Here is a 14636-nt window from a genome sequence, read left to right on the forward strand (position 1 = left end):
ACCGCCCGCCCCAGACACCGCCCGCCGCCCCCCACCCTCGGCCCCGCCGGGACCCGCCGAGGAACCACCTCCCCCGGCCGCTCCCCCGCACCGGCCTCTGCTCGACAGCTCGGCGATCTCTGCGCGCGCCTGCCATCGATGGCCCCGCCCCCGATCAGGCCCCACCCCTTCCCCTTGTCGGCCCCGCCCCCGATCAGCCCCCGGGCCCGCCCCCGATCATGCCGGTTCCCGGCCGGGCCCCGCCCCGGACGCGCCTGGCGGGGGCGGTTCGGGCCGTGCCGGGGCCGGGGCAGCGCCGTGTGCGGGGCCGGGATCGCCCCGGGCTGGAGCGGGGCCTGGAGCGCGGCCTGGAGCGGGGGCCGGACAGGGCAAGGTACGTCCGGCGGCCGGACCGGCTCCTTCGCGTTATCTGCGTCTGGCGCGCCCTTTGTGTGGTCTGTGTTTTCCTCCGCGCAGGGGCTGGGAAGGGAAGGCGGGGCTGTCCGTGCTCCCCCGGAGCTCCGCGGGGTCCCTTGGTCGGGAGGGTGTCCCGGGGCCCCTCCCGGGTGGGCAGCTCCGTTCCAAGCCCAGGGGCAGGTGCGCTTCTCCTTCCTGGCTGCTGTTTAACTCGGGCGCTCCCTTTGCGGTGCTGTGGCCGGGGCTGGTGTAATCCCGGCAATGCCCTTCCCGCCGGACGGGCTGCGGGACGGCCCCGCCCGCCCCGGGCCGCGCTCCCGGCCCTGCCCGGTCCCGCAGAGCTCCGGGCCTTGCGGGACGGACGGGGGTTCTTTTCAAGTATTGATACAGAATCTGTTGTTGAACCTTTTGCTTTGCCGTGTATCGCTTGTCTCGGTTTGGTCTGCGGTTACAGCCGGTGCTTTAAACTGAAAGAGTAAGAATTCAGTTTTAAAAAGAGCCAGTTTTAAAAAGCTATACATTTGCAGCCCAGCAACGGTGCATCGAGCAGCCTTGCGTATAATATCTGACTTCTGTGGTTTGGACAGGAGTCACTCATTGAGCATTACAGTTTTGCAGATTATGCCTGTTAATGAAATGTGACCCTAATTTCCTTAGAAGACCAGAAGTTAGTACTGTCTTTCTTGATAGTAAATGAAATCATTTTAATCGGATCGTATTTTTTTCAAGAAACAGAAACGATAAAGTGATTAAAGCATGTAACTTGTGCCAGTAATGACGCAGACCTGCTTCTAGCCCCTACAGAGATTTCTTTCCTAGTTTTGGGGAAGTCACCTATGTCTTTACAACTTACTTTCCTTACATATATTGGGTTTATTAGGTTTACTACAATTTTAATATGCTTTATATGTGTTACATACTTTCTTAAGATTGGTATTTCATATATATATAATGAAAAACCCAGAATGTAACAGGCAGAAAAACTATGGACATTTTAAAATTTTCTCCCTTTGCAGTTCCATTGGAGCTCTAATTTTCATCCCTGTGTGTGGATCTGTTCGCCCATGGGGAGATGGTTTTGCTCTGCCATCTGTTCATTTGGACGTGCTTACGTGGTCCAGGATTTTCTGCCAAAGTTTTAAGAGTTCCTTGGAACTTTGTCATGCGACAGTATTGCTTAACAGTGGAAAATAAATGCTTCGTCTCTTGAGAACTCCAGGAAAAAGGAAAAAGAAGGAATTTTTTTATGCTGGAGCAGTTTGCTTTTTTTTCCTGAGCAGCAGCAAAGGCGCTTGTGTTCTTTTCAAAAAATTTATTACTATGCTCAGTCACATTTCATCTGTTCCCAGAATGTGAAGAACTCAGCTCTTGAATAATAGTTTTCTCGAGCATTTATAAGAAATTTATCTTTCTGGTATGTCTTTTATTGTTAGATGACTAGTAACTGCCCGAGAGAATGTCGTGGAAGAGTTTCCATTCTGATCTTCTGTTTTCACTAACAGTGTCCTTATCCCTTACCTCTGAGATGGAAATTTTCCATGTTTAACTCTTAGAAGCTAGTTTTAAAGAGTGGTCAATCATGCATGTGGGAATGGGAGAAATCATGGCTGGGCTTCCTCTTTACTCTGTCACGCTGAGAGAATCATGATGCTCTGAAATAAAACCTAATGTGCCACCTGGGAACTTTACAGATGTAAACAAGAGCAGCTGTAGCTCGCTGGCAGCAACAACACTGTGTCCCGACATGGAGGTTAGAAAATTCTAAGAGCATGAGAGGAAGGGACCAAAAAGTTGTGTGTTAACAATGTGCTGCTGAACAAATTTTATCCCTCTTTATGCAGAATGCAAAGCCAAAAGCATATTAGTTAACATGACTTCACCTACAAATATACCAAAATTTTAAATGCCTCACATCCATGTGTAGTGATATGAAAGCTGGTAGCCATATTTTATGCAGAATATGGACTTCCACTAAGTGGCTGCGTTACATCAGCAAAGAAATCTTGGGGAAACATGCTTTTTTAAAGTCTGAAGTTAATTATTTCACCCGTTTTCAGTTTACCTAAATAAATGGTTTTGCTATGCTTACGGAATTCTAATAGGTAAAAGCTGCATAATTTTCCTTCTCCCAAGTTTAGCTGGTTATACCATGATTAGGTATGTGCTTTATAACCTCCAATTATTTACCGTTTTAATGAATCTGCATTCTGTTGGAGCAATGCTCAGAGTTCTTTGATAACATTTTTTCAAGAGGGTGATATCCATATTATCAACCTACAGGTGATAGGACTCGAGGAGAACATTTTAGTCAATAGACCAGACACTTCATTCTTAAATTCTTTCAGTTATCTGAGTGGAATCAGGGCTTTGGTGACAATGCTTTTAATAGCTCACATTCTAGCAGCTTTCCTTTTCTAGTAGCTGAAGAGAGTAGGTCCACTGCCAACGTCAGTCTTGTATCCTCTGTCATTAAAACTTTGCAGAAAAGTCTTCTACTTCTAGCTCATTTGTATTCTCCTTATTCTTCTAAGTGTCTTCTTGTTCATGAGTGCATTTTAGGTGCAGGGTGTGGGAATCAGGCACAGCAGGGAATCTGAATCCCAACATCTAGCAGAGTGGTAGGAAGTGCTACATACACCCTTACCTTGACTAGCACAGGGATGCAAGCTCATAATAATGTTTGCTGTTGGCAGAACTGCATCACAGCTTTTCCTGCTGAACCTGACCAGTGTCAATGATGGCAAGACTCATAAGTGCTGCACCATATACCCTTTGGATCTTTTTCTTTTCGTATACAACAAATGAAGGTATGTTTGTCAATATTTTAGATTATTGTACTGAAGTTTTTATTGACAGCATTTTTCCATGACCAGTAGGCAATGCTATTACCACTAATTAACTACTATAAAATTTGTAACTTCAGATGTCATAAATAGCCTTATACTAGAATAAATTCTTAGATTTTTTTTCTTTGCATTGAACTTTTCCATAGGGTCTAGAAAAATTAGAAATTTGCAGAAAGGAGAAACACGTTTGGAAAGTCATTTCCTTCCGCATTATATGATCTGCACTGGACACCTCTGAGATGGGCTCGGTCAGAGCATGGTGCTAATAATAACAAGGTTGTGGGTTCCATCCCTGTATGGGCCATTCACTTAAGAGTTGGACTCGATGATCCTTGTGGGTCCCTTCCAACTCAGAATATTCTGTGAAGTCTGTAATGCCTGTGGGAGGCTTTCACTGCCTGGCCTCCTTCCCCCGGTGCAGGAGGCCTGAGCTTCTCCTCTCTGGTGTGAAGCACAGGCAGGTAAAATGCTAAAGGAACACTGAAGTAACTCCTAAGGAAATTCCTAAATTCTCTATGCCACCGTGTAGTTGCCTGGATTTGAACAGATTTGGCAGGCCCTGGCTGTGACTGTACCTGCGCAGGGGTGGAGGAAGGACGGGATCTGGAGTGTCCCTGCTGCGCCGCTGGCCTGCCAGGAGGTGTTGAGCCCAAGTGCTGCTGGTTCCTTAAGGGTTATTTTGTCAAGTTCAACTAGCAGAGGCTCAATATAACCATGTTTTTTCCTTGGATCTTTTATGATATTTGATTATAAATACAATTTAGATATATAAAGTCATGGTTTTCAGTAATGCATTTTTATTCTCTGGAAAATGAATTGTGCATTTTGCTTGCTGTAATTTGTTTTACTAGTTCTGCAGTGCCTACAGTTTCTTAGGTCTTGTTTTGTTTTATAAAGCAAATCAAAATAGTAAAAAGACAGTTTAAAATAGCCTGTCTAAAAAAATGAAGATTTATTAACTACTGTCTTATGTACTATGAAATAGTGCAGTTGAATTAAGGAGAAGCATCAAGGTTTGCGAGAGTGCATTGGCTGGGTTGTCTGATCTGGGTAATCCCACATTTTCTATAAATGATCTTTATCAAAGTTTAATTTTACAGTGTTTCCTTTGGGTTTGTTTGCCTAGTTAGCTACATGTTTTAAATTTCTTCAGCATGGTGTACTATTTGACGATTAGACAAGAAATTCAGTATTTCAGTTCCCTTTTTTAACAACACTAACTCAAAATAAATTCTGTACTGTATGTAGTTTCAAAAGGAAACTCTCAAATATCTGAGGTTTAAAAAAATATATGGTGTACCAGAGATGGAAAAGCGAGAAGGTCACGGAAAAAGAGTAGAGAATATAATTTAGAGTTCTGAAAAGACATGTGGACACTGAAAGGCAAGATAAAGTAAAGCTGTTAGTTGTCATAGCTTAACACAGGAGGAAGAACTTCATTTAATTGAAGTATTCTTGAAAGCATAAGATCATTAACACATTGAAAAATAAAATAAAAAAGCAGTGTGACTGCTAAAGTGTTGCAGAAGTTTAACTTGCTGCTTTTCTGATGATTCTTGGGGGTTTTGGAAGAATCAGGGACCATGCAGAACAAAAGGGAACCTAACATGGTACTGCCATCCAGAGAGGACATAACAGCAATAGTTCATACCTACAGGATAAATATGTTACCTTAGTAACTAAACCAAAACATTTCCTAAGTATTTGATCACTAATGAAACCATGCCTGCAGTCAGTTCTAGGTTTGTAAACAGTCAATATACCAGACAATTTATAATCTAAGTTTTACAGATCCCATTGTGTTGTGTCTCATGTCCACTAAAAGGCAGCTGACCATCACATTTTACATTTTCAGATGCCGTACTGTCTCAGGCTATGCAGAAGTTGTATCAGAAAAAATAACACAAGTGGACTACAGAAAAGTAGAAATGTAGGGGACATAAAATGAAATTAGGTACTTTCAACAAAGTTTTTTGCTTGGGAGGAATAATCTGAAACTGAAGTACCAATTAGAAAGAATAAGCACATGAAGCAGCAGTGGCTGAAGGACAAGGACCTTGCAGGATGTGAATTGTTGTCAACTGAATTATGCATTTGCAATGTAAATGACAAGCACAGAGAGTTTCAGAAACTATCAGAAAAATTTCAATTAATAGGATTCTAAAAACCAATCAAAGCTATTTTTAATTTCTTATAGGAAACTGAGATGTAAAGTAGGAAAGAAGGATTTATATTTGCACAACTTGTGCCAAAAAAGGGAGGTATTATTATTTACCAATAAAACAGAAGTCAAACATCAGAAACGGCAAGTAATTGTCTGGGATGATAAAAGTATTAGCTATTTCTGACTGCTACTGAGAAGTGATCACACTCCAGCACCAGAGTTGGCAGACTGTTAGTGCAAATAACAGCATGACCTTACTGTCACATAGCTGATCCTCTTCTGTTCCATGTCTCACTCATGTGGAGTGCATTGAAATAATAGAAAGTGAGGCTGGAAGGGATACTGAGGATTGTGTATTTTTTACTTAAATACAGATAGTGAAAGAGGTTATAAGTTTGAACATGGAGAGTGCAGAGACTTTTGGCTTTCCTGTACCCCCAAGTGCCTGGCACATTGTGACTCTCTCCTGGGCTCCGAATGCTCATAACAATTGCAAGTAGAAGACAGAACAGGACATACTGTATGAAATGAAGAAAAGTGTATACTAGAAGAAAGTCGGTGGCAGGAAGATCATCTAGGCATAGGGGAGCTGCTCTGGGGAAGCAGAAGGCATGCATGTGGGAAGCTTAGAACCATTATAGGTAAAACATGAGTCATGCCTGTAGACAGTGATCCTGGTCTTGACTGTTAATTATCTGCATTTTGGTTTTTTAACCTTTTGTATTTAATAGGTGGGATTATGCGATTTTGTAATTAAATACTGATATGTTTTACATAAAACTATTGGAATTGGATTTTCTGTGCTTGGAAGTCTGTGTTGGATGAGTTGTGCCTTTTTATTTCAATTACTATTGCAGACTCTTCCTCTCCAAGATCATAGACATTGTCTCCAGAAAGGTGGAGACAGTTGGTGATGTGCCCCTCTTGCCATTTACCTAGACTCAAAAGATAACAATGCTTTCAATTAATTTACAGGGTTTTGGTAGCTCTATTTAAATGAAAAAGTTAATGTTTCTGCTTAGTCCAGTTTATTCTTCTGATTCTCTTGCTTCTCATTGTGTGCTGCTTCTCCCTAGTTATGACTGCAGGACACATACAGGAATTTGCATGTTTCACTGACTTTGACAAAGAGCTGGTTTGTCACTGGAAGGTGCCAGCACAAACTAACTGTTCCAAAGAATTCCTGCTCTGCTACAGCAAGGACGTTTCTTCTGTGTCGTAAGTGCTTCATAAGATGTTACACTGCCATTGTTGGAGCTTCGTATGTCCTATAGTCACTATTGGCTTTAAATCCCTCCCTCTACCATGGGTGTCTGTGACAAAATGTAATTCAGATTATTCTTCTTGCCAGGAGTAAAATGGGTTGCTACAATTAACAGCACACTCTGTTCAGTGGCCTAATCTTCCATAGAATTCTCCATTCTCTTAGTACAGGGGAAGGATCCTACTGGCAGGAGTGTTAGGGCTCTTGTAAGTTAACAAAACCCTCATTTCATGCAAAATTTTACCTTCTTCATGAGAAATCTTACCTTATTTACCAGTCTGTAGCCTGTGTGAAAGGTACTCTCCCTTGGAGCCCAGGTGATTTTGTCTGCATGCAGTCTAACTCCATGTTCAGGCACAGACTGTTGTGCCTGTTCTGCAGCAGGGCCAGTCATCATCTCCTGCAAAGGAAGATCTGTGTTTTCCTGTTCCTCTCTGTATGATTTCACCAAACCCACGTCCAGATAACCTCACTCATACACTGCAGTAAGCCTATTCCTATACTAACAAGCTGTTAGTCTGCTCTTTCAGAGACTGAAGTGTGACGAAGGGTGGTAATTTTTCCTCTTGGGATCAATCCTTAGCCTTTCTGTCAAGTTTTTCATTTGTGCAATTCAGATATCCAAGGGGTATCTGCGAAGGGTGGGTTGTTTGGGAATCTCAGTTTTGGTTTGGAAACATTTCCAGGAACTGAGCTTGTTTGTCTCAGATTTGATTAGCTCTGCACATTGGGAAGCTTGATTTCACCTTTTCAAGGAATAGTGTGACACACTCTCTAAACATCACATAATTTTGTACCTGTTTTTCAGAAACGTGTGTGTTCCTGAGAATGGAAAAGACGCTTTAAGGTGCATTTGCACAATATGTCCAGATTATTTTGTATCAGGCCTCACATATGTTTTAGCTCTACAGTTCAATGGGACTGATATATGGAACTACAATGTTACACCAGCCCTTGTTGGTAAGAAATTGTTTAGATGTCTGGTTCCAGGCTTTGCAATTCTAGATTACTGCTCATTCATGTCACCAGAGCAGTTTTTCCTTATCAGAGGTGGAGAGTGCCACGCGGGCTTAAATGCAAGATCTGTTTGTCTTAGAAACCTAATTCTGGATTAGATTCCTAAGGAATGAGTATAAGTAATGGGGAAAGCAGAGAGTGATTCTTTGTCTAGCTGTACCCTCTCAGCTGTGAGCCAGCAGCAGTTTGGGGTCTTAGATTTTAATGCTTTTTACTTGTGGCTGTAGAATTACAGGATGAAGAGGAATGTGTTACTTTCAGTTTCTAGAAAGACACTAGGCTATCCCCACTGAAACTTCTTCCATTTCTGCCTCTGTTATACTCTGATTTTTCATGCAAGTTAAATCATGGCACATGAACAGAAGATTTTTTTACAGTAATTGCTGTTATATTATAACAGTCAGTGATTAAAAGTGCATAAATCTGCTCTGTCACAGGACAGGGTGTAGATACAGTTCATGTCTCTCCCTAGGCCCCCAGTTTGGTCAGAACAGTGTACACATTGTTAACGCTTGTCACCTCAAACACTCAGAGAAATCACTCACATACCTTAGACAGGCCAAGGAGTTGGTTCACTTCAGAAGACTTGATTGTTGCTGCTGCTTATCAGCCAGATAAGCAAGAACCTGCCTCTGTTTCCAGGAGCCAGGGAGCCAGGACAGCTTGGCTGTCCCACAGCTGCTCCTGGCAGAGCACAGGCTGTTCTTGTTTCTCCAGGCTGAAAGCTGTGTCCAGTGCACCAAAAGGCTGTACTTGCAGTTTGTTTAGCCAGCTTGAAGAATCAGTGCTTGTTAATAAATTCCTTGAAGTTGCTCTGGTTTGGCTTCTTTATCCTTGTGCTACAGCATACTGAAAAGGGCTAAGTGCTCTAACGGCAATGATATTCTGGTCTCTGGTGAATGCTTGTCACTCTGATCTCTCCATCAGTTCTTTCCCATTTTCATGTTGTCCTTAATTGTATTTTTTGACATACAGTTAAGCCGAGGGCCCCCAAAAAACTTACCGTTCAGAAGTCTGAAAATGGTAATTTCAATCTGAGCTGGGAGGAGAGCTACTCTCCTCCATCCACACTCTCTGGACAGCCAGTCATCTATGAACTGAAATACTGGAGGAAGCAGCACCCGATGGAGGTAAGACACAGCTAGTAGTCTCTTCATTTTCAGTCCCTCTGGAGTTTTCAAGTTTAACAAGTCCTCTCAAATTCTTGAAACCACTTCATGAATAATGGTGTAAGGGCCAGCAAGGGCAAGTCCCACAGTGTTCCTGATCATACAGAATCACAGAACATTCTGGGTTCCACCAGGATCATCGAGTCCAACTCTAAAGTGAATGGCCCATACAGGGGATCGAACCTGTGACCTGGGCATTATTAGCACCAAGTTTTAACCAACTGATCTAATCTCAGGGTCACTTGCCACAGGTCATGTTGCCCCAAGGTGACTCAGCTGGGCGTTAAAGGACTGAAACTGTTCTGACTGCCACCCCAAAATGGTCTGCTGCTTGCAGTAGTCAGAGATTGAAAATACAGTGCTCCTGTTCCCTGAACTTCATTTGCTCCTAAGATATCAGGAAGGTGGATGCTGTTGGTGGCTCCATGGAGCACCTGAGGCTCTTAAGACACCCTCCTGAACAATCCAGCGCTTTATGGCTGGGCTTCTTCTGATAGAAGCAGAACATGCATGGTGGCATGTCACAAATACCCACTGATGACAGCAAACTGCAGTATTACACACAGTCATTCAATAGCTCATTTGTGAAAGATCACTGAAACACGTAACACTACTGGTGTTTAGTTGCCATCACTAACCCTTCACCTTATAAAGAAATCAAAGTGAACTTTCTCACTTTTTTTTCAGGTTTCTGTAAAAGCAATTAACTACCAGGCAAAAAGCTTTGAGATTACTGCAAGCTCCTTGAGGAGGGGCTATGATTACGTTGCAAGTCTCAGGTGTAACTACACAGACTACCCGGCCTACTGGAGTGAATGGAGTGAAGAAGTTGAATTTCACAATGGTAATGCTGTCAGAAATAGCAGCTTGGGAAAAGGATGGTATAGTCTTCATATCCTGCTGCTCTCTTGGAGGAGAGTTACAGAATTATCTTCTTCATCGTTTTGTATGTAATGTTAGTACGTCTGTAAAGGCTTCCAAAGACACTAACCATAAAAAGGCAACTCCTGGGCCTCACAGTGCACATTGGCTCTCCCAGCAGCTAACACTTCCAAGTAACTGGCCACAGTACATTTGCTGTTCTCTGACACCCCACACACCTTCAGTATGGCAGACCTGTGGGGGTCTGTTGTTTATCTGCTGGAGGCTCTGAAGAAGCGTATTTTTAAGGTGCAGAAGAGCAGCAATGAATTTGGTATTGCCAGTGCTTTTATTTAGATGCACACTCACATGTAAATGTCTGGGGTTTTTTTAACAGATTATCAAGTGACAGCTGAAGACATTCTGCAGATGGCTGTGCCCATATCCTGCATACTGATCATGGCAGGATCTGTCATTTGCTACTTCTGTTTTACAAAGTACGTATCATACTGGCTCAGGATTTATAGAGCAACAGCTTACACAGCCATCAGTATTGCTATTGATAAGCTGAATGTCTGCTAGTACAGGAGTCTGAGGGTTTGGGTTTTCTCAATACCTTTATCAATTGTCTGAGCAGAGGTTTTATAAACACGAATCCCTTGTGCTCTATCATTTTCTGAATAGTCTCTATTAATCTTACTAGAATGGTCTTGTTATAGTAGGGGTTTGTCAGTTTTGCTGGAGTTCCAGTAATGATGGTTAAATGTCTTTATTTCTTTTCAATTTCTTTTAGTGGCAGTGTGAAAGTGAGATCCTATCTGTTTCACACATAATTTCAAACATGATTAGAAGAACATGTGACTTGCATTGTGCAGAGCAGTCACATACCAAACATATAAACACCTTTGCACTGGTTTAATGAAAAGCAGCACTTGGAGATGTACAGAACAAGCACTTCCTGTTGCTGCAATGCAGGTGCCGAAGAGGGAGAGGAGAACAGAAGAGGGAAATATACACTGATGAAGCCCAAGTGGTCAAAACAATTTTCATTCTTCCCTTGCAGAGTGAAGAAAGAATGGTGGGATGAAATCCCAAATCCGGCAAAGAGCCATTTGGTTGTAAAAAATGTCAAGGTAATTTAAAAGCTTTGCAAAAAATACCTATTCCTGATCACCAGAAGTAGAATGTGTTATAAGTGCTATTGTCTGTCTAGTGCAGGGGATACTAAATACAATTCATATGTGTCCTAAATCTCATTTGTGTCCTTATTAGTTTTCAGTTTTCTGCTACTTCGATGAAATTAAGTTCCCTTTCCATGACTTAAAGCAGAGTCATATGGAAAAGCAAATGTAAGTAAGATATTAAAAAATACACCTCTGCTTTACAGCATAAAGTAGTTTCCTGTTACATAAACATTAACTGTCCTTTCCCTTTGACTTCCAAAAACAGAAGTTGCAAGAACTGTCTGGCTCAAAGTTTGTCAAGCCAAAACTTCAAGGAAAAAGATAACATCAGAAATGTTGAGAAATCTTGCAGCTGCCACAGCAAGTGTGGAGAGTGGTTGCCAAAAGGCAGCAGTGCAGTTTTAACCCCTGATACAACTCCATTTGAAGACATTATTGAAATCTGTGAATGTTTAACAGACAGTGAGACTGGGAGCCAGGAAGAGACTGGCAACCAGATCACCGTGTTTGAGCCTTGTGAGAGCAGCATTGGTGCTTTCAGAGAGCACAATGAGGCACTAGCTAACATGTTTGATGCACTCCTGGCAGATGAAAATAACATGCAAGACAATAAAGACCCAGACATCCTCACAGGTGAGAGGAAAACATTCAAGAAACTTGAGTTGGAAAATCCACCACAGCGAAATCCAAAAGAAAGCACAGCCCAGAGTCAGCGGCCATGTGATATTTCTCATACAGCCTCTCTTTTCACCAAAGCCTCTCAAGATGACTACAATTGTAGTACATCCAGCAAGGAGTCAGAACTGTCAGAAGAATCCTTTGAATCTGGCTATCAGAGCTCCAGCATAAATTCTGCTTCTCTGGATGCTAGAGATCTTCAACAAATGGTTCATCAAAACCTTTTTCTACACAGTTCAGAAAGTGAGCAGGACTCTTGTGTCCCAATCCAGGAATCTACAAATAAACCGTTCTTTGGGACCAAAACAGACAGAATAAACAACCCTGCAAACAAGAGTTTTGATACCCTTGTGTCTGCACCCGTGGGGTTGTGTGGTTCTGCATATAAGAGCTTTGACTCCCTTATGTCTCCATCTGTGGAGCCCTGTAGTTCTGCCTACAAGAGCTGTGACACCCTTTCGTCGCCATCCCTGGAGCCCTGTGGCTCTGCCTACAGGAGCTTCAGTGCCCTCATGTCCCAGTCCATGGCCAACAGTAGCCTGACTCTGTGCTCTGAAGGTGCATGTTCCTCACAGCCTCCAAGACAATTGTCAGAGACACCAGAAGGCAGCTGTAGAGATCAAATTGCTCAGCCCGCTGACAGTGGGACATGTCATGTCAACTACAGATCTCCCTACACTGAGCTTGACTTTCCAAACACCTGTTCAGAGCATACTGATTTTCCATCTTTCTCCACGCATGCAAATGAAGGTGCTTCAGCTTTCCTATCAGAGGAAGAAATACATAATCAAGTAATATATCGAAATTTTCCAAAGAAAACCAGTATAATTTCTTGCCCTATTGCACCTCAGCCATCAGGTTATCAGCCTTTTGATAGTGCAGGTAAATGTAATGGTCCATACTGTGACAGTGAGGTTATCTCATTACAGGAATCCTTCATTGGTCTGTGCAACAATCTCAAAGAAACACCTCCAGATACTGCAATCTGTGAACTTGACCTGAGGACAAAGGACTGTGTGTGTTTGACTGTTCAGAGTCCTGGTTGCAGCATTGTCCCAGGTTTAGCCTCTGGTGAGAATGACACACAGACCAGTAATGGCAGCCCTGGGATCGATAACTCTTATGAGCTGTCTAGTGATAGCAATGACGAAAATATCAGCAGAGAGGAACAGCTGTTGCATTTGTTAGAGCTGAACTGTCGAGATTTAAACAGCAGAGAAAGAACTACACAGGGAACAAAACAGAACAGCTTTAACCCTACTGGCAAAGTAATGCAAGAGAGCAGCAACAACAAACTGAATACTGACTGCCACTGCCACCCACACAACCACTTGAGGGAACTTGGAGCTGCAGGGGGAAGTGAAGAGATGCTGAAGCATGTAGAAGGGAAGGGGAGTGGCTCAGCAGCCGGCTTACCAGCATCACTGGACAGCATTAGAATGAACTTAGGCAGAAAAACTGCAGGGCCCCTGGAGCTCCACATCTCAGACAAGCTGTCGCTTTGTTGTCTTGTGAATAACTCCAGTCCTTCTGATTCTCACACCATTCACAGTGAGGACTCCAGACTGGCACTTGCAGTTAAAGAAAGACCAACAGAACTGTTAAGGGAAAACAGCAAGAAGAATGGGAAAAAAATGAAATTTGCGCAAGCCCTTGCCCAAGAGGACAACAGCTATATGGAGGTAGCTTAGTCACATTTGCCAGGACCGAGCAAGCCTTTGGAAATAAACTGTATGGCAAATTGAAATGTTGCTTGTTATTGCAATCTTGACTGAAATGAGGGCTGCTACTGTTCACACATCTCTCAGGGGGTTGTAGCACCAGTGTCTGCCCAGGACTGGCAGCCAGGAGGTGGTGCAGGCCCCTGGGGACAGGTGGGGGTGGCACCCAGCAGCTCTGCTGGGGCAAAGCCAGAGCTGAAGTGTCTCCAGCTGTGAGTGATCTCTGAAAGGGAGCAACAGCTGCAGGAAGCAGAAGTTCTTAGTACAGTTCCTGTGGTTATTGCCCTGGTTGTGTGTTGCTTGGGAAGCACACAAAGGTGATGTGGAAGGTGCTGACACACGTGGAAGTGGGACATAGGTGCAGGTCAAAGGGGAGGTGACTGACTTAGCACACAGCTTCCATAACTTATTTCTTTTGGGGTAGGGGGTGTTGTCCTGTGTGCCTAGCCCTAGCATGGGGTGTATGTTTCCATGCCCGCTCAATCAAGACATGAAATACAGATTACTGTCATTTGGGCTTACACAGTGCTATTATTGGTCATTAGTTTCTTACTCTGTAAAAGCAAGCAGAATTACTTCATACTTCTGCAGCTGTAAATGGCATCAGACATTTCTAAGCAGTGTTTTCCCAGAAAGCTTATCTAATGTGTGGTCCAACACCGTACCTTCATGGAACATTTTTTTGGCTTCTTGTTCTTGTCCAGTTGGAATGGGAATTATGCACGCAGCTTAAAGGCTGTATATACTTCTTGTTAGATAATTATTCAAGAAATTTTACTGACAACTCCGAACTTCTCTACAGTGTTATCATATATTTTGATATGGTAAATTCCACCCTAGTATGCTGGCAGTGGTACAAAACAGTTAAGAACCATCAAGTAATATTTTGTGTATTAGAATGTATACATGTATTCTCCTTTAGAAAACCCTATTTGTATTCCCATTCGAAAGGAAGGAAACCATAATGCTAAGCACAGCAACTGGTTTTAACATATTTTGTAAGTAACATTTTTGTACTGTAAATCTCTCTTCCGAGTTGGCCAAGTAGTGGAGGTAACTTCGTCAATTTTACAACACTGAAAAAAGGGTATGTAAGCCCAGGAAGGAGACTTGCAGTGTATCTGTATTTAGATGAGATAGTTAATATTTATACAGGCATTGGGTTGTAGCTCACTTTCACCATGGTGGTGGTTAGTGGAAGATCTTGCTTGTAGCTAAGGTGCTGATGAACATGTTATTTATTTGTTTTAACCAAAAATGTCAGATTAAATTTTATTTTCACTCAGGAGAGGTTTAATTCTGTCAGAAATACTCTTCTCTTTACATGAGGGTGGTC

The 14636-nt window shown here is 42.8% G+C and overlaps 2 protein-coding genes across 5 annotated transcripts in view; one reads left to right on the top strand and one right to left on the bottom strand.

The window, feature by feature from the left end:
* The window catches only part of NSMCE1 (NSE1 homolog, SMC5-SMC6 complex component), a 7038-nt gene extending 6849 nt beyond the window's left edge, over positions 1-189 (bottom strand). For both annotated transcript variants that reach the window (XM_027684090.1, XM_027684089.1), the window contains exon 1: positions 92-189. The gene's annotated coding sequence lies outside the window, so the exon portion shown is untranslated. The remainder of the gene's footprint in view (positions 1-91) is intronic.
* Positions 190-276: 87 nt separating this feature from the next.
* IL4R (interleukin 4 receptor) lies at positions 277-14586 on the top strand. Of its 3 annotated transcripts, XM_027684082.1 has the most exons (10): positions 277-373; positions 3090-3203; positions 6483-6624; positions 7479-7630; positions 8663-8817; positions 9544-9700; positions 10115-10214; positions 10781-10850; positions 10990-11066; positions 11167-14586. In XM_027684082.1, the coding sequence occupies exons 2-10, from the start codon at positions 3131-3133 to the stop codon at positions 13268-13270; spliced, it is 3030 nt and encodes a 1009-aa protein (XP_027539883.1). In that variant the 5' UTR covers positions 277-373; positions 3090-3130; the 3' UTR covers positions 13271-14586. The 3 variants fall into 3 exon arrangements, with proteins under 3 accessions (XP_027539883.1, XP_027539886.1, XP_027539885.1); XM_027684084.1 differs by lacking the exons at positions 277-373; positions 3090-3203 and adding an exon at positions 5096-5196; XM_027684085.1 differs by lacking the exons at positions 277-373; positions 6483-6624; positions 7479-7630; positions 8663-8817 and having other exon boundaries at positions 3091-3203.
* The last annotated feature ends 50 nt before the right edge of the window (positions 14587-14636 follow it).

This window comes from Neopelma chrysocephalum, unplaced genomic scaffold (genome assembly GCF_003984885.1).
Source record: "Neopelma chrysocephalum unplaced genomic scaffold, ASM398488v2 Primary Assembly neopelma1_65b, whole genome shotgun sequence".
NCBI lineage: Eukaryota > Metazoa > Chordata > Aves > Passeriformes > Pipridae > Neopelma > Neopelma chrysocephalum.

Coding starts and splice junctions, on each gene's coding strand:
- IL4R (XM_027684082.1), top strand. CDS start 3,131: ATGATGGCAAGACTCATAAGTGCTGCACCATATACCCTTTGGATCTTT. Junction 9,701..10,114: donor AGAAGTTGAATTTCACAATG/GTAATGCTGTCA, acceptor TTTTTTTAACAG/ATTATCAAGTGACAGCTGAA. Junction 10,851..10,989: donor TGGTTGTAAAAAATGTCAAG/GTAATTTAAAAG, acceptor TGTCCTTATTAG/TTTTCAGTTTTCTGCTACTT.